We start from the raw sequence: 19,957 nt of genomic DNA, 5'->3' as shown, positions 1-19,957 counted from the left end.
ATCCAAATGAATGCCTGTTGGCAGTGCCAGTGATGAGCTGGGGTTTTCATGCACGTGTAACTGCTGAGATACAGGCTGCCTGCCTGCCTGCTTTGGTGGCCATTCAAAAGAAACATCAAGAGACATTCCCACGTGTTGGCACGGATCGCCGGAGCTCCCGGCACGTGCAAGGATCGCCCGGGGCTTGTCGCCGGTCGCCTGATGTTGGGTGACTCCCAGAGCTCCGAGTTCCCCAGAACACGATACTGTGAGAAACTCAGCTTCTCCTCTTCCGCTGCATTTTACTCGGCTAAAAATAGCAGAGTGCGGGTGCTCACCTGGTGCCCGCGGCCACGGCCGCCCGCCCGCCGCTGCCGCCGCGCAAGCACAGCCCAGCGCCGCTGCCCTCGGCGGGGGCTCCGCGGCCGGCGGCGCTCGCAGGGCGGGCCGGCCCGGGTTACATAACACCGCCCGCCGGGCCGGGCCGCGGCGGTGAGGGCGGGCCCTCCGCGCAGCCCCCGGAGCGGCGGGGCCGGTGCCGCTGCCGGGCCGCCCCAGCGAGGCTGAGCGAGCGCCCGAGCGGCCGCAGCGCGGCGGGGGAGAGACAGCGCGGCCCTGGGGCTGCCCGCGGGGGAAGCGGCGGCGGCGGTGCCGCGGCGGTGAGTGGGACGGGGCCTGCGGCGCTGCTCGGGGCCTGTTGCCGGTGCTGGGGGGCAGCGGGAAGGACCGGCGGCGCCTGGCACTGCACCGTCCCGTCCGTCCCGGCGGGCGGCAGCGCGGCGCGCTCAGGGCGGTCGGGCTCGGCGGGGCTCGCTGTCAGCCCGCCTGGCTCCAGACCCGCCTCCTGTTGCTCGGCGCGCCGGGGCAAAACTCCGCCGGGACAGCCCGGTGCCGCTCGGCCCCCGGGCCGGCCGCCCGTGTAACGGGGGTAGCGGCACCGCCGGGGCCGCAGAGCGGGAGCGCCGGCAGGGCTTGTCCTTACCAGGACAGCTCCCTGGGTACTACGAGAGCTCCCTGTCTACTCCTAATACGCGTAATATCGCAGCTGCAGTAACCGCAGCGTATCTCCCGAAGTAATATACACTAAACGGGGTAAGCCTTTTATTTAGCTTCTCTCAGAAAATCGCGTCTGCGAACGAGTGCCAGCCTGGTTCAGCATTCATCTGCATTCTGCAACTTTTCTTTCTCTGATAGATGTCAGGCTCTTGCCAAAGCCGGTTGCTCAGCGTTACTGTCACATTTCTTCATCTGTAGGTCCTCACTGCCAGGACTCTCTCTGCGGTTTGCAAGGTCCTTGTTCCTCTTCTCCCTTCCCACTTCTCTCCCCTTCAAACCTATTAGATATATCCTAGCTTGGCTCTGATTCCCCTTTAAGAGGTTTGACTTTGTCTCACATTTTCTTCCTAAACAGATAGAAAGTTTCCTGTTTTTCTATTATAAGAGCAACTTAGATTCTGTGCAACTTATGTATGTAAAGTTCCCCCACACCCCAATGTATGGTAAGACTTTGGTTTCTCATACACTCTTTTCTGCCATCTCTTATATTCCCAAATCCTTATTGTTTTGACCTTGAGTGAGTTTAGATCTTTGTCCAGGAAAATTTAATTTGTAGAAATAGATCTACTCAAATAGGCTAACAGACTGAAATCTGAAGCAATTATACATGTATATGATGACTAATTGTGAAAATTACGGTTGCAAGACACTGCTTTATTTTGCAAGTTCATCAGAGCAAGGATGCCTGTCTTCTTTGCCTCAAATCTAAGCCTGGCTGTCTTGAATCATTAATGAAAAATAAAATCACTATGCTACTCTTACCACTTCCCTGCTGCTAGTTTTGGATGTTACTTTTCAGCCCTTGGCATGGTGCATGTCATTTGAAAATCTTTGTACACAGTGCTTGTTTTCTGGGGAAAGAATTTTAAAAATGCCACAAAACTTTAAAAGCTGATTGGTTGCCTTCAAATGTTTTCCTTCTTTTCCTGAAAGTGTCTCAAATCTGCGGTTGTTGAAATGCACATAAGCTTGGCACAGTCTCTGTGGCTGCCAAATGTGTGAGCCAGTTGGATCTCAAGGAAATGTAACTTATTGCAATCAGTCCCGGCGAGTCTTTTTGTTCCACAAGAAACAAACATGTTTTGGTGAGTCACAGTAACATTGTTCCATACAAACTAGCTGTCAGGAAGTGGAGTCTGACAATGCCGATGGTCCCTCCGTAAAAGCAGCTTTCCCCTACACCCAGTGCTGTTTTCATGTTGCTTGTGAATCATAAGATCCAGAGTCCTCTCAAATTCCCAAGGAAGCCAGAATTAGCTACCATTCACGGTGCAGTACTGTGGTGCTTGCCTCTCTTGTTGTATTCCTTCTGATAGTTCCAGTTCTTCCCTTCAGCCATATTTCACTGCTCCTCCTTTCCCTCTCATCTTGGCTAAGACTTGTACCATACTTCCAAGTCTGTTCCTGGCACATATGTCCTCTGTGTGGCCTTTGTGCACTAACCTCATTGAAAAGATTGTCTAGCTTTTTTTTGGGAGTAAGCCATTTTTTGTGCTCCTCCACTTACCCGTGGCTTACAAATCATCCTAAAAACTGTTGTATACACTTGTGGATGCTTGGCCTCAGAATGTGGCTGTACCTGCATCCACATGACTTTGGAGAGCAATTCCGCTGCCTGAGGGGATGCTCCACACCTGCATCGCAGCTTCAGAAAGATAACTGGCAGAATTCTGTTGGAAACAAGTTTTTTTGCCATCCCTTAATATGTGTATATGCATGAGTCTTGGTATGTGTCTCTTTTGTAATGTTTTTTTGCCGTTTCCCAGTTTCAGCTAAGTATGACGTAAGGAGAACAGCTCCAAGGTAATTAAGCTCCTGCAAATTTTGTAGAAACAGGCCAACAGGGAAAAGCAAGTCTAAAATCAGACACTTACTAGTTTTCCCAAGTTTTTAGCTCAGTGACTGAGTGATACATTTGTATGTGACAGCCTCCATTTGGCAATAATATATTTGGTGCAAATGAAGCTGTAAAGAGAAAGGGAGAAGGATCTTCTGGGTAAGTGCCCCTGAACTGGCATCTCCCTTAAAACTTCAAAGAATACAAATAACGCTGATATGATACATTGCATTTTGAACATGGAAACAAAGTCTTGGTGCAGTTCAGTGTAAACTTTTAATCAACCAAGGAACACAGCTCTCTAGGAGATCTGTTTTCCTGAGTTGGCCTGGTCACAGAGTGCTTTGTTTTTACATCCCTGCATCTCCAGGGCACAACTCCTGTCTTTGTTCTGCCAGGCACACATTTGTACAAGTACAGAAGGGCTATGATCTCAGCTAGTGTCTTTAGATTTATTTTGACAAAATTGGCCAACAGTTTCAAGATTGCCATCATATAAGCATAATGCCCATGAAACCACGCAAAAGCAGTGATCATTCATCCTGGCTCAAAATAATGTGTTCTGGTGGGACAAATCCCAGATCATTTGTAATAGTGACAAGATACTGGATTTCTGTTTTGATTTGGGTTTTCTTAACTGTTAGTCCTTGTCAGCAGGATTTTTGTGACACAGCTTTGACCTGTCCTCTCAAACTTGTTTTGCCATATAGACAGGTGCAATGGTGTCCTTAGAAAGGGTCGTCCCCTTATAACTGGATCATGTATGTCCACTTGAGGATTTTGGGCCAAGTCTGAATCCTGGTAATTCAGGCATGTGAAAGGAAAAAGCCACATTGTAACAGGAAAAATTCTTGAGCTCCCGGAATGTTAGCAGCAGGTGTTAACTGGCAAGGGAGTTTTTAGCTGGTACATCTCTGTATGAAGACAAAGGTACCAGGCACCTGAGATAACAGGAATAAATACCAGGTCCTTCAATACCTCTTTGAATCTGGCTGAAAATCTTCTCACTGTCTTTGTAGCATAGTAAGTGGAATGCTCTTATCCCTGAAGGAAAATATCTTTTAGGGTAGTGCTTACTGATGGTCAGTAATGTCTCAGCTTCTTCAGGCTGCAATTCTGTGAAATTAAAACATGCAAAACAGGTGGTCAGGGTCCCTTTTGGTCATGCAAGTCTGCTCTGCAAGCAACTGAATGATAGGAATTGTGCCTTTAGTTAATATTGGTTAAAGTAGTCTGAAATGACACAAGGAAAACTGAAAAGTGTCATTGTGTCATTAGTTGCCATCAAATGCAGTGTTTAAAGTTCAAAACAGCCTGATATTGATTAGTTATAGGCCCCAAATGTCACATCCTTAAATTTTGCTTAAATTTTGGTCTGAAATACAATTTCATTGCCTGAGGCTGACATTGGCACATGCAGACTTTTCTTATAATACTTCCATGACTAGCTGCAGTGTTGTCAGCATCAACTTAAACACAGCCTTGTTCTTTTGTTTGAAAGTTTACTCTTCCTGTTTGTTATCTAGTGTTTGTTGAGGGCATAACAGTCAGAGTATTAGGGAAATGGAGTCTTTTAAACTGAAAGTGGAGATCCTTACATAAGGACCACTCCTTACACACTCTTCTGCAGAGCTGGAGCTTCAACTCAGTCCTTGCTTTCCACAAGGACTGATGGCTCTACAACATGCTGTCTTTGCCGTCCATTGCCATGGATTCACTGCTTCACAGATTTAAAGTCTCATGAACTGTTGCTTATCATATGTTCCTGTATTGCTGATAAATTGCATCACAGTATGGTACTGCCTGAATTACAAAAAAACTACTCAGAATGTAGAGCCGTGGGTAATTTAACTTCAGGTATCTGAAGTGGCCCCACCTCAATGCTGAGAAAAGGACGGTAGGTCTGACAGGGGCGGTGGTTCTCACTGACACACCATATCAGGTTAATAAGCAATCTTTGATGTCTCTCTCTGTGCACACAGCTTAATTATATTTCAACGAAAGAGCATTGATTTCAAGAGGGTGTGGAGACATTTCTTTCCCTTAGACAGAACTGACTTTTAATGTCCCTGTTGTTACAAGCTTCTTTTCTGTGTTACACTTAAAAGACATGGACTTGATATAAAGCCCTTCATATCGAGGGGTTTCAAGGGAATTTCTGCTTTGACTATAACAGGCTGAGGATTACAGGGCAGTCTCAGCCTTGGGATATCACTGAACAGGTGCATAGAAAAAAACATACTGGAAGAAATTAAGAGATAGCAGGAAACAGGGAGAACCCGGAGATTGTAATTTGATTTGAACTCAGGTATCAAGCTGTGGCTTGCTTGTTTTGTTCTTGATTAGTGTTTATTTAGTGATGTTGAAAGGCGAAGTAACTGCTGTTACAGTTGTGCTATGCAGAAAGCCTTTTGAGAAACGTGACAGGAATACTTGGGAGCACAAGCTGAGTGAGAGGCCCACGTGGGATAGCTTGTGCTGTTATGCGTAGTAGATACAGTGCCTGTCACCAGGGAATCCTAGACACACTTTACATAAGGCGACGTGCTGCTCCCGTTGTGGTTGATCATGATTACAATAACAATAAGAGTAGAAGGGACCTACAACAATTACCTGGTCCAACTGCCTGACCACTTCAAGGCTGAGCAAAAGTTAAAGCACATTATTAAGGGCACTGCATGCCTCAAACACTGACAGGCTTGGGGCATTGGCTGCCTCTCTAGGAAGCCTATTGCAGTGTTTGACCACCCTGTCAGGCAGGAAGTGCTTCCTGACATCCAGTCTAAACCTCCCTTAATGCGGCTTTGCTTCCACAAGTTTGCTCTGTGATCTTGACGGAGCATGTACAGTCAGAGGTTTGAAATGGGACCAGTGATGTTGGATGCTTTGTGTGTGGGGTCTGTCACAGATGCCGCTGAGAGCACCAGTGTCTTCATCTGTGAAATGAGACACTAACATCTTATCTCATCGGGTACACTTGATGTGTGTGGCAGCTGTGTTGCAGGTACCACGTGGGAGGGTGTCACAGGTGCAACAGAGTAAACCACCCACAGTGGATCTGGGTACTTGGTTTTATTTAAAAACCAAGATTGGAGTTTTCACCCTAAAAGATTATCTCACACACTGACTCGCCTACTCACTCATCTGGACTGACACAACAGCAATAATAAATTAAACTGTGAAAAAAGTGTAGGGGGGTACTTTTGGCTGTGTTTTCTCTCCACCTCACATTGAAGTGATATGTGATTTAAAGCATTACCTGCTTGTGTTATTTTCCTGCCATTATAATGAGGCAATTGTATCACAAAAACATGTGTTGTCTCTGACTGAGGAGCAGTTTGAGAGATGCAACAGCTGGTCTTTATCCAGGCTCTGTACCCCATTGTTGATGCAGCCTGAAGAAGTTCAGAGGAGCGGACGGTGAAAAGTGTACAAGCTCTGATGTACCCACTGCATTTTCAAGTCAGCATGTGAGAAAATATACCCCTGCCTTAAAATTTCTGTGACCAAGTAAAAGAAATTGAAGCTGTCAGTTCTTCCCCAGGCTGTGCATTTCCTTTAGCTTAGATGACTGATTTCTCTTAATGCAAGAGTCTTTGCATGAGCACTCGAGTCTTTGGTAGTGTTTGTATGAATGGCAGATGACAGCAGTTGGCAAATGTAGGTGATGTTTCTTACGTAAGTCAGCAGAATTGGTCTATAGGTGCAGCAAGGTAAGCACAGGCTTTGTGTGAAGTATAAGACTTTAACACTGGCTAATAACACTGGCTCAGTAGACACCACAGACGCGCGTTAATTTAGATCTCAAGATTAAGAGAGCACCCAAGGAAGAATTTACTTGTTACCTTGTCTTTTAAGTCCACAGGAGTCAGGGTAGAAATCTTGGCTCTGTGACAGTATTGCCCCTGGCTTTACCAGAGCCTGGGATTTTCCCTTGTATTCTCAGATTATAAACCTGCTGACTCCATTAGTTGTGCTGTTGGTGTGAAATGCCAACCCACAGAAAATGTCTGCAGCCTAACAAACAGGAAAAGATTTCAAGCTTCTTTGGGTTGTTTTTCTTGTTTGCTTGTTTGTTTTGGGAGGATGTTCTTTTGATTGGTTAGTTTGGTTTTGTTTGTTTTTTTTCTACATGACAAGTTCCTGTCTGGGATGGAGCTACCAGCAACCCTAAAGGTATTTTCATCTTCGATGTTACTTTATTTCTCCCCTCAGGTGTTTGCTTGTCCAGCTATTGCATATTGTGATAATACAGGTTGCCCAGAGAGGCTGTGGAGTCTCCTCTGGAGATACTCAAAAGCCACCTGGACACAGTCCTGAGTAACATTCTTTACTAGGGGACCTGAGCTGAGCAGGGAGATTGGATTAGATGAGCTCCAGTGGTCCCTTCCAAGCTCAGCCATTCTGTGAATACCTCATGATGGAGGAGAGCTGGTGCTGTCATTCTGGTCTGCAGAGTGAAATAGTATTTGCTGTCTGATGAAAGAGCTGAAGGTGTTTATAAAAACCATTTTTATAAGTAATTACATCGACATGTTTAATCCCAATACTTAAAATGTCACAGCCCCCTTTTTTTTTTTTTAAAGTCCTTTTGTTGTTGAATAGTTGTGGTTAGTCAGTGCTGAGCAATCTACCTGGATGTGCTTCAGTGCTCCACAGGTAATTGTTTTCTATAGTGCCCTTCCTATGTCAGCTATCACTGGTATTTGTGAAGTCCTGTTATTGCTACTAGCAGGTTACACCTTAGTTTGGTGATTTGCAAATAGGTGTTTTTCTCAGTTAAGCAACTATATTGGCAGCTAACCCACTTCTTGATTCTTTTAGTCTGCTCAGATCAGATCTGACATTTTTCAGAGTTTGGTTTGGTGTGTGGGTTGTTTTTGTTTCTTTTCATGCTAACTGGTAAATCAAAATCCTTTTTTTTTTTTGTTTTTCCATGCTGAATGTAACAGAGCATAATGATGACATATGCCAGACCTTTAAGATGCTCAGCTTGCCAGGTGGGACACCTGAATCATTAGGCTGTGCATAATGATTAGGTTCTGCATAATGATTCCTTATTTACACAGGCTGAAACTGTGTAAAACCAGAAAGAGAGATCAAGAGCTTGACACCTGTCTGTGCTATCCTTGCCAGTACCTCCAAACCCAGTACTTAGGACAACCTGATTTCTTGATGGGTGTTTCTTTTCTGAAAAGTCCTTTCACAGCAATTCCAAACCAGATTCCTTGGTGAGTAGGAATTGCATAGACAGTCCCTTTATCCAATGTTATTTTAATTCACAACTAAAATACAGTTAGAAATATGATCTTCCCCAGAAAATGGAAATGTTGATTCCCATACATCCCCAGGCTGCCTTTCCTGTGTAAATGAGAGAGCAGCTTCCACCTCTGGCCTGCCTGTGATACCAACCTCCACCAATGCTCAGCAGACTTTCACCTGGGCTCTTTCATGCTTTTCCTCCCAGTCTTGTTCTCACATGTAATCCTTCTCATATCCATGTCATGACCTTCACTCAGATTCCTCCTTAAAACGTTTTTGCTGCAATGCCTATGAGATTTGGCCATGGTTAGGCAGCTGCTGCTCTGCCTGTGGCTTTTCATGCTAATACTGCCTCAGTGCTCCTATGTGTGTCCCCTCTGTCTGTATCCATATTTTGTTTGTATCCATATTCTATTCTCTTCTGCTTCAGCAGTACCCTCTGAACTGGGGATGCCTGTTCACTCCCTGCAGCATGGTGTAGGGCTGGTTTACACCGAGGACCCAAGCTTCTGCAGACTAGTAAGAATATATAACACAGTTGCCATGGTTGAAGAGAAATTTTTATACTGCTGCTCTGTGTCGTATCTGAGGGGTTTCATAGCTCTTTGTCAGAGCTGAGACAGCACTTTATAATTTATAACCCTTGCAACCCTGCTGCGGTGATGACATCTGTCTCCTGAGCAGTTAGTGGACAAATACATCACTGGCTGCTTGAAGACGCAGACAATTAGTGGGCAATGAGGCCAGTCTGCCCAGAGTATCACTTACAGTAGGTTAATCAGTGGGGCAGTGTAGTCATTTAACTCCATGGGCTGCGCTGGCTTTGCATAAATGTTTCCTTTGCAGTGCCCATGGGCCACCAGGTAATCTAAGATCATCCAACAGATGTTACAAGAGTTACAGCTACAACAGATGTTACCACAGTTCCAGATGTAACTGAATCCATGTTTGAGCATAGACATGTCAGCCCAAAGAAGGGGCCATTCAAATGCTTTCCAGTGCCATAACAGAAATAATAGTTGGCCAGAAGAGTGGGAAAAACACTCTTTCATCCCTTGCTGAAACTGGAAATGGACTTCTTTGTATGGAAAAGAAGAGAATGGCAGGTCAGATGTTGTGGGAACATCTGGAATATTTTGCTGAACCTGGTTTCCTTTAAAACTATGGAAAAATTTAAAATCAAGTTTGCTCTAAAGGGAATTATGCCCAAGTGGTAATGTGGTATTTATATATTTTAAATACGTTGTGATACTAACTTACAGAAAGTTTTGTGGGGAATGCTGCATTTTTCACTATTAGTTTGATCCCCTCATTGCTGCCTGTAGCTTGTGGCTGTCTGTACTCACCAGGGGAGCTCCTTTGCCTTCTAGATTAGTTATCCAAAGAGACTGATTCTTACCTTGTTTTAGAAGCTGCTGTGCATAGCTGATGTCAACCACATATGCTCTGCTTCCTCAATACTACTAGTTTCAGTGCTTTTTAAAAATTATTTATTTAATTTTTTTTAGCAGGACTGTGGCAAATTTGCAGTGACTATGGATACACCACAAGAGAGAGAGAACAAGGGAAAAGTGATGAAGGGGATCACTTATAGGCATTTAAAACTCCCCCATTCAAACAACACAGTTTAGAACAACCCTGATATGACTTTCAGATAAGTGGTTCAATATCCAGTTTACATCCCCCAGCCATGGTATAGTTTAGTCTGCAGGTTGATATGTTTTGAGATGTTCTTATCCTCATGTGTTTTGAGATATTCATATAGTTCTAAGGATTATTCATGTTAGCAAAAGGCTAACAAGACAGTTGGAAAATAGCTGGTATTTCAGTTTCCTCTCTAGAGGTACCATCAGCATTGCTAACTCTTAAGATGTTCCTCGTCTTCTGTCCCTTGGGGGTTTTTTTCACCATTGATGGCAAAATTCTGGTTGAATTCTGTGTTTGGTTGGCTGCGCTGAGGTCACAGGGGGGTCACAGCCTCACTGAGGCTTCTGGTCTTCAGTTAATTCTCTGTATTAGCAACTTCACAGGGTTAGCTTGATCAACATTTTCTATTCCAGTGTTGTTCTTTCACCTAGATTCTCATCCATCTTTGTTCCTCTCTTCAGTTTTTCCCCATGCTCTTCCCTTTTGCTGCCTGATTCCAAAATGGATGCAGAGGCTCATAGTTTTATCCCTGTTTGTATCTGTAGCTTCTAATTTGGAGGTAGAATTTGAACCAACTTTCCCCCTCATATTTTGTTTTCACTGATTTCTCCACCTCTCCTCCATATTTTTGTTGTAATTCTAGAAATGCTGCTCAGTGTAGTGTAAGTTATGACACACAGCAACTGAAAAAGTAGAGAGATTGTTGGCCTTATGGACTTGTTTTGGATTTACACCAGCTTGAGTAAGTGGCACCTGTTTTGGTCCTGGAGTGTATTAGGTCATCCATTAGGATGATGCAAATGGTAGTGGGGTGGGTAGACCAAACCAGTGTGTTTTATTGAATGTCTAAAAGCAGATGTACCCAGCAGGATCTTAATTAATCAACAGAGAATGCTGCTTTGTATTTTCCAACAGTTTTGGGGAATTAGGAAGGAAGAATTCCTCATGTGCTCCGTCATAAGAGACAGCTAGTGTCTACAAAGTGTATTCCATTCAGCCAAATTGTGCAGCAGAGGTATTTCCTGAAAATATCAGCTAACCTCCTTTTTGTCTTGCACGATTGTAACTGAGAGCAGAATCTAGATGAGTGTGTCAGTCTGTGAAGGGAATCTCCTGCTAGAGACCTTGGGAGTAAAAAATGAAGTGGAAGATAAAGGAAAATTACTATTATGTTAGAGCATGAGTTAACGATTTCTAAAATCTCAGCTCTGACATACCTGTCTGCACTTCTACTTCTTGCTGGTTTTCATCCCCTGTATTCTTAACTAATTCCCATTCAGCAAACATCTGTCAGGCATAATAATTTCAAGCATTAATCCTTACAGGTATTAACCAGCTTGTTAGTTGATGACCTGAACTAGATAGTTTCGGGGGATTATTGCTATTTAAATCTCACCTACATTTTAAACAGTGGCAACATGCCCTGCTCTGGGTTTTTCTTTTCTTTTCTTTCCTTTTTTTTTTTTTTTTTTTTTTTCAGCACTGATAAATCTTTGGCTTGTCATCTCCTCTTTCAGTCCCGCTGCATGGGAGGAGGCAGAGAGGAAGTTCTGTGCTTCCTCCTGCATTAGTAAGGAGGAAGCCACTGGTTTCTCTTTGTGCCAGACTTGCTCGTGCTGCCAACTGTGCCAAATCGCTGTTCTAAGTCCCAGTGGACGCCAGGCTGGATTGTGGTTGCCATGCTGGCAACCCCTCGGGGAACTTTGATGGAATCACCGCAGACTTTTACCTACCCTTTTTACCAGATTTCCCAGGATTTTGGTAAGGTTTTTACAACATTACTTTTATTTCATTATGTAGTGAGATGGTTGGACAGGCAGTGTGTCTGTATCTTTTGGCTCCTAAGAACTTTTGCACTAATTTTCTGCTTTGCATGAAATTTTCCAGAGACATGGAAGTGTTAAAGATATCAAGTGTCTTGAAATTTCAAGTATTTGAATTCTGGTGAAAGGGGAAATAGAAGCCAGTGGCCTGCTGCAGGAGAGCCATGAGTGAGGGTTCTGGCAGCACCCAGCTGGTGAAGGGCGCCAAGATGAGCCCATTCGCGCTCTTTTCTCTGGAGCAAGCCCACACCTCCCCTCCTGCCTGGTGCCAGCACCACAGGGTGTTGGGGGAAAGGATGGGAGGGCCCAAGGGTGAGGGCCCAGTGCAATGAAATAAGGCCTGATAAATTGTTTTGTGAGCAGCAGGCCAGGATGGGGAACTCCTTCATGTAAGGCAGGAGAAAGGAAGCCAAAATATCCCTACTGTGGTGTGCACCAGAAGGGCTGGAGATAAGTGACAGTGGGTGAAGTTAATAGAGAGAGAGTGTCTGTTGGGAGCTGGGAGTGTGGCTGGCACTCAAGATGTGATATCAGCTTTTACAGCCCCAAAATGTTTGCTGAACTGGGACTGCTGAGATCCCTTCCCTGAAGTGTGGGTTTAAGGTTGCATATATAACTGTTGAAACATGACCTGGAGGTATGCAAAAGGTAAAAAAGGGGATTAAAGAAATTCAGAATTTTTTTTTTTAAGTAGGGAGTATAGTTTGCACAAACACTGTTGCTTGCGTTGTGCTCATTGAACCCAAACAAGGTCATTGAATGCCCTGCTCTGTGGTGGTTCAGCAATTAGAGTCAAACACATTTTTCTTCAGGAGGATAACTGGCTTCTCCTGTTTTATGAATCAACCTTTTTCAAGGTACCTGCTGAGCCCTGATCTGTAAATTGAAAGGGAAATAGTGGAGAAAAATTTCAGCAATATGAAATGCAAATGCCTATAAAATATAGCAAGTGTTTGCGTTATTTTTAGAAGATGGCTTTGGAGACTAGTGGGGAATTATTTTTATTTCTTTTAGACCAAAGTTGAGTTTGTGCCGTGATGTCTATTACTCCTTGTAGAAGAATTATGTATTACTTGGGTTAAACAAATCTATAGCTTTATACCTTTTCCTTTTTTCAAGTGTTTGAGAATAGATAGTGCTATGACACGTCTGCCAGTGTGTGTGTACAGTTCCTTGGCTGATATGGACCCCTGTTGCTGTAAATGTATCTCTGTGTTAGCTCCCCGGCAGCCCCAGGGATATGTCCCATAATATTTAGGGTGGCATTTTCATACTTGCTGAGAAGCAGCACGCCCTGAGGCCCCCTTGGGGTTCGAATAGAACAGAGCTGCCTGATCTCCTCAGACGTTTCCGGGGAAAAAAAGAGCTTTGGTTTCTTGTAGTACTCCATTACTAAAAGGCAGTTGCTAGAGGAGGATGTTGAGAGTGAGAAGAAAAAGCATTGGCTTCTCTTGTGCTGCTCAGCACGGTAATTATCTGTGATCACAGCTTTAAATAACTCTCTGGTCCTCCTCACTGGAGGATGACTGCTGACAAACTCAGCTCACTGCTGGGCTCTGCCGCCGTTTTACTCTTTGCTTTAGGTTTGATGAATCTCAGTAGGAGGAGGTTCAGATCCCCTCTGGGTTTATAGACTACAGGACTTCAGTCCCTGATCAGACTAAAAAGACTGCTAAAAAGGCGTTTTTCATCGCTGTTGTGAAGTCCTGAGAGATCAGAGTGCCGGAGTCTGGCAGTGCTGGGCTGTTCCCAGCCTGCTGGAGGGGTCTGTGCAGCTGAAACCAGATGTGGCTGTGCTCCTTAACCCACAGTGCCTGGCCAGCACACACTTGGGAGGGTGACGAAGATGTGGAAACTGCAATACTTCAGGCAAAAATGAGTCACAAGAAAGCAGCCTGTTTTATTCAATTCCAAAAATGTTCTCAACCACTCAATATTAATTTATAACCACCATTTTGCAGTGGTCTGCTTTGTTTCTGAGCTTGGGGATGAGGTTGCTGACTGTTCCAATAGTGTATTTTGTTTGGGATATAGGCAGGCTTTGTTTGCCTGTGGGTTTGTCTGAACACAAACCAGTGCTGTTTTGCAATATAAAGCCTGGTATTATCAGATTAATGCAAATATTACTTTTAATTATGTACAGAGTGCTGACTGTTTAGGTATAGCTATTTACTGTTTAGGTATAGCCTCCTGTCTGTTCTTGACAGCATTTCAAGTGTTCATCTCTTTCAGGGGTCATTTTTATCTTTCTTTATATAAACAGATCTTTCTGTTCCATGCAAATTAAAATCTGCTCATTTTTCCATAGCCATATGTTTTGATCCCAAGAAAATAACTCTTAATCAACAGCTTTGGTATCTAAAATTAGTATTGTCCTACTTGCTACTCTTTTCTCAATTCCATAAGTCTCACTTTCACCATATAAATATATCATTAGCATAACTGAACTGATAATGTTTTGAAAGACGTATCTGAGAAATCTTGTTTTGTAGAGTTAGTCCTTCAGCTGTTCTAAATGGGACAAAAGACCTGTGCCCTTAGAGCATACTTATAAAGTACTTGCAAGTGACCTTGTTTCTAAGCAATATTCCCAGTATATACTTAATTTTAAAGATTTATTACTTTAAAAGCCATGTGCTTAGCGCTCCAAGTTACACACTATCACTCAGAGGTGAAATAGTTAAATGATAATCAAATAAGATTTTAACACTGATCTTGTAAGGGAAAAAATTGCATGTGTAAAAACTCCTTAGATCCAAATGTGGAAACAGTGATGTGGAATAGGAAAGAATATAGACTTGGAGACAGATTGACATCCTTGAGCACTCATATTACAACTGTAGGCCCCTTGAGAACATGGGATTCCTGAAGAAGGCGAATTAACCCACTTCTGGTATGGTTCCTTACTTGGAAGTGCCCCTCTCTCACAGACTCCCTGGGGAATCACAGGGCTCCTACCTCAGGGTGCCCCACCAACAGTCTGTGGTTCAGTGCAGTGAATCCCCTCTCCTGGTGTGAGATCCAGCCCGTGCTGAGGCCATGTGTTCCAGCTGGGCTTGAGGATCTCTTTCTGAGTATCTCTGATTCCAAGGGGTGGGTGGAGGACATGGGTGGTGGAAACACTGCAGCTTTCACAGAACAGTGGCAGTGCAGCTGAAGGCTCTGACAGCCCTTTCTTCCCTCCATCACTCCATGTCCCTAAGTACACACTGATGCCTTGCTTTCATTGCCAAACCCCTTCTGACATGTCCTCTGTAATCTCTTTGGGACAGAGGTGTTATCCTTGTAACTGTAGGGCACTTCTGCTCACTGAGGGTGCTGTGACGGCGCACTCTTCGTATGTGGCTTAGTGCTCTGGAGTCCTGATTATGGCCCTGGCCCTTGGGAGCTGCCATGTGACAAACTGCATACAAACAAGCAGAGCTGTTCCCAGCTAGCCATGGAAGATGGGCAATTTCTCATTAGGGTTGTGATGCCAAACCAAAGCTAAGCAGCACAGCTGGGGTATTAAGGATTGCCAAGAAGAATTTCTTGGGAATAGTCTGCAGAGCAAAACTGATTTGCAAAGTGTATGTGGCAAATAGTTAGGGATAACCACACCCTTGAGAAAATGAGTCTGTCTGTACACAATAATATGACCAGCAAAAGAGGAATGATTTATCAGATATGTTATTCACTCTGAATTGTTCACTGATCTCTAGCCAAGGGGCAGATACCACAGAGGTTTATTTCTCAGTATTATCAGTGCTGTGACTGGCACCCAGTACTGAGGGATCATACAGTCTGTGGAGGACAAGTGGGAGATAATTAAATACATAAATTCTAGTCTCCAGAGACCATGAAACTAATGCTATTGGCTTGCAGGGCTTTTGCATTAGCTGACTGATGGTAAAACTCGGGGAGCTGACAAAAGCTGAAACTAAACCTACTTGGGAACTTGTGCCCCGCTGCTCAAGATGTAGATTGCAGTAAACACACCTGATATCTTTCGGGGTAATTTCCCCATCAGATTCTCTGCACCTAAGGAATCTCTGCTGAAGTTGTAGAGCAGAGGTGTTTAACCTGTGATTTCCCAGACTAAAGTGTCTGTGGATGGTAATGAGGAAAATGAAGGCTCTTGTCATTAAGTTTGAAGTCACTAAAAAGATATCTGCATCTCAGCAGAGACAATTCAAGTGGTACAGATTAGAAAAGGCTGAAAATCACCCTCTGCAGCGTTTATTAACAGAATCTTCAACTTTGTTCTTGTCCTTTCAAGTATTTTCTTATTGCTTAGAAGCAAGAAACAAAGTGCCTTTGAACCCAAGTTGTTATCTGTAAAAGGGATAAGGTAGTCTTACTTCCCAGGAGGGCTGACTGAAATGCTCTGAAGATTGTTTATACCTCAATAATGTGGGGATAGAGAATCAAAATCTAAACCAGACAGCTAATACAGATACTCTGTCTCCTTGATGGTAAAAAAAATTCTAGCCCAGAACTAAACCCTGCATTTTACTTATCTAATGGAATCATGGTAGACAAACCCATCTCCTAGAGTGAACTGGAAATGCAGAAGTTTGTGTGTGGAGTGTATGGAATGGGGAGAGATTTGTAATTAAGAGTCCTCACTCTTTTTACTTCCAAATGACTTGAAGATTGAAATAAAAAATAAAAATGCTGTGACCTATTGATTATCATTCCCTAGAAGGGAAGATGGCCCTGGGACCCCATTCTGCCTTACTTGTATGCTATTGATTGCATTTGGATATAAAGCTGTTTTTAAATTTCAATCCCTTTTTTAAGGAAATGGCTTTTTAGACCTGGGAATTATATGTTGTACCCAGCAGTCTTAGGAAACAAAAAGATATCCCACCTGTACTGGCTCTACCCAAAGTCTGAAATTAATTTTTAAACAAATGGCTGAAAAAAATCAGGCATTTTTTGGAGAGTTAGCCTGCACAGAACATGTGTCTGCTTTTCAGTTTTTGGTAACAAAGAGAATATTGTCAGGTGTGATCATGTTGTGGCAGAATGCCTTGCGTGTGCCATAGGTTTCCTGTGGATTGTTTTGTAAGGGAGAGGAAGTGGTTAGGATATAGATGAGTGCAGTATGTACTCAGAATGCTGCATTCCTTAGTTGAAGGGGATGCTTGTAACAAGGATATGGATGTGTTTATTCCAGAAAACCCTATTCATACTCTAGCTCATTAACTAGAACAAACAATTGCTGACTGTCATAAACATTGACTGCCAGTAGCACAGGAGAGGGCTGTGTTGGAAGATGGCCAAGGTGATAGGATTAATGTTTTGAGTTTTAAAAGATTATGCTGGAAATAACTACACCTTTTATTTGAAACCTTGAGAGCTTCTGCACCTACTCAAGCAGTTTAACTGGGTTGTGCATAGGTGCAGCTGCTGTTGTGGAGGCTTTCAGGAAGGCTGGTAAGGCTGGTTGGATTCAAAGTTCACAGTAGCTCCTCCTGGAATATTCAAGTTTGGAAAGACAAGGGTCAGTGCTCTGTGCCTCTGTGGTCTGTGCCAGCTCCTGACCTCTGCTCCGATCTAAAGCAGACAGTCAGAGCTCCCAGCTCTGTGCCTCCTCAGAGCTCTCTTTATAGTATCTAGGGAAGCTGAAAAGTTACTAAATTATCCCAGATACAATTTCCAGAACCAAAATTGCTTCCACACTCATACATTTGTCTAAAATTTGATACAGTTCAGTGGGCTTTTTTAAAATCTTTTTTTTTTTCCACATACAATCCCAGAACCAAATGAAAAGGGTTGTGAAAAGTTTGAAGTATTTCAGTAATTGGAAAATAGTCTCCCTAATGGTGAGTGGTTTGAATTTTCCTGGAGCATTTTTGTACTTTTATTTTTGTAAGAACTGGGTTCTGGAAACTAGTCAAGTAGTACATAAATATAAGAATCCAAGACATATTGAAACCGTTTAAAAGCCTGTGTCCTATAAATGTAGGGTTTAAAGGAATGTGTAAAATGGGAGTGGTTGTAAGAAACGTTTTAAGAGATTTAAATTAAAAAAAGAAAAGAAACAAAAAACCGAACCCCAGTACGACTGGCAGAGAGAAAACAGTATGTTAGGAAACATTGCAAAATAATAAGATAATCCTAAGAAAAAGACACTGGACTTGCAAAATAACTTTAAAAGCTCTCAGTAGTGTATTACAAATATTAAATAAATAAATCTTGGAGTGTCTCAGAAGAGTTACTAGATGTACTAGCAAGGCTCCTGCAGTGGCTGTACTTAGGGAAGAACTGCTCAGAGAAATTTGGCCCTGCGAGTGCCACGTGGGTCACATGAGGGATGACTTCTGCCTGTGTCTGTGTCAGGGTCTGCCATGGAAACCCAGACATGTCCACGCAGTGGCTCCCAGAGCTATGATGCAGAGCAGCTTGCTAATTCATTTATCTGCTCTTTCAGCAAGATGGCTCCAAGACCACAGCTGAAACAAAGCTGCCTCTGCATCTCTTCGGCCCAGCCCAACACAAATGGAACAGATTTTAAAAGAAAAACCCAGCTTGCTGTTGCTTTGGATCTCATTAGTTCATGTTGGGGTATTCAGCCTGTGGGCAAGCTGGGGGTACAGCATATGTGTCCCCCAGCATCCTTCCAGCTGCCTCTTCTCCAGGATTTTGGGAAGAGGTGGTAGGCTGCAGTTCTCTGACTTCCCTCCTTGCTAAATGGTTTTGTGCCTGAATGAGAGAGCAGGAGAGGAGTGATGCTCACAAGTGTGTGCTGTGTCAGGTGTTCACCTTTTCCTCTTCCAAAGGTGCAGATATCCCATGCATGTAACTGAGCCTCAGACAAAGCAGTGCAAGCCCTGGATGTGCAGTGGGTGTGCAGTGGGTCTGGCAGAGCAGCTGGGCAAGGGCTGAGGCATCGTCCCTCTGTGGCACTGAAACACATGTGCCTACCCAGACACTGCCAAGCTGTGTTTTGGGGATCATGGAGGGTGATTCAGAGAAGGTAGGAAGACTAGTGTTGTGGCAGAGTTTCAGCTACAGGTTTCTGCAGCTAATCTGTCTTATATTTTCCTGTTCCTAAAATGTGGTTTTTATAGCCTGTGGATGTACTGCAGGAGCTGTCCTGGGTCAGTTCTGTTCAGCACCCTGAAATATGCTTCTTTGTTACCTCTACCAAGAAACTGTTACTGCATCTGGACAAATAAAACTTGGTTTTGCTCAGCATCTCATTATCTGTGCCAGAATTTCTTATGCATAGTTATTGCCCTCATTTAGTGACATGTATAGATTTGCAAAGTGGTTTCTAGAGTGTAAATGCGCTTTCCACAGTATGAATTAATACACTGATTCAAGTGGCATTAAATGAAAAGCAGTTTTGAACAGCTGGATACATTTGAAAATAACTGTGAAGAAAACAATTTTGTACAAATTGCTCAGAGGATTGCACCAGTGACTAAGGGAAGACTTTCCCTGGCACAGTGGGTCCCAGAGACTGAGCCTGGGATAGGAGCTGTTGCACCACCGTACAGGTGGCCCTAATGGCCTGCTGCTATTACAGGTTGGTGTGTGGATGATAGCTTTGCACAGCTCTACAGCTTAGGTCTGTTCCAGGAGCTGCTATGTCTCCTTTGTCCTTTTTGTACAGATCAGGATCCAGAAGTATTGCTCAATTTCGTGTCCAGCAGTATTGCTCAATCATTTAGTTCCAATGATGCAACAGAAATGGGGTGAATGCTGTTGATTGGTTAACTTTTATCCTCTAATCATTAATCCCAACTTTAGAAGACTTAGGGCAAGATCTGTAACTCCTTTCCTATCTCAAATAGTCAGCAGTTGTTCTTCCTCCCCAGCAGACAGTAAGTCAGAAATCATACTTTTACTTTGCAGGTATCAGTCGTGCTGTTAGTGACTGGGAAGGGTTCCAGAACAAAAGTTGGCACTGTAGCTGATTGCTTCAGCCAGCATCTGGCTGCCCTGTGTGGAGAGAGGACAGGAGGTCTCAAAAGGCAGCCCAAATCCATGTCAGGTATTGCAGGTTGTAAATACTATGAAATCCACCTGGGCATTGAGTCCATGCTAAATTTAATAGTCTTTGTGGTCCTAGATACAGGAATTGCTTCGTCAAAATCAGTCAGTGATGTTTCATGTCTGTAGTTGGAGTAGAAAAGTGTTTCTCTTCCTTTGCAAGCTGGTGATCTTAATATTGAAATAACTTTTTTTGTGGTTTCCTGTGTTGACTCCTTACGTGGATTGACTGTATGTGCGATGTGTCACTGTGTAATTGTGAGGTTTTTTGTAATAGTCTTACCCATGTTAGATTGCCCTCAACTTTTTGTAAAAATTAGGACTAGAATAACATTATGTTCTGTATGGCTACTCCATGGCTGGAGTA

General features: G+C 43.6%; 1 protein-coding gene across 5 annotated transcripts in view; it reads left to right on the top strand.

The window, feature by feature from the left end:
- The first annotated feature begins 501 nt into the window (after positions 1-501).
- The window catches only part of SYNE3 (spectrin repeat containing nuclear envelope family member 3), a 65,469-nt gene continuing 46,013 nt past the window's right edge, over positions 502-19,957 (top strand). Inside the window, exons 1-2 of one of the 5 annotated variants that reach the window (XM_069018185.1) lie at positions 1,394-1,478; positions 1,969-2,120. In XM_069018185.1, coding sequence (XP_068874286.1) covers positions 2,030-2,120 — 91 coding nt within the window. In that variant the 5' untranslated portion in view covers positions 1,394-1,478; positions 1,969-2,029. Of the gene's footprint in view, positions 639-895; positions 1,072-1,393; positions 1,479-1,968; positions 2,121-11,459; positions 11,543-19,370; positions 19,422-19,957 lie in introns of those variants that run through there. The other 4 variants (XM_069018191.1, XM_069018189.1, XM_069018187.1 and 1 more) reach the window with 4 other exon arrangements.

The sequence above is a fragment of the Aphelocoma coerulescens genome, chromosome 5 (genome assembly GCF_041296385.1).
Source record: "Aphelocoma coerulescens isolate FSJ_1873_10779 chromosome 5, UR_Acoe_1.0, whole genome shotgun sequence".
Lineage (NCBI taxonomy): Eukaryota > Metazoa > Chordata > Aves > Passeriformes > Corvidae > Aphelocoma > Aphelocoma coerulescens.
The sequence above is the reverse complement of the archived record's forward strand: the minus strand, read 5'-3'. Positions and strand labels throughout refer to the sequence as shown.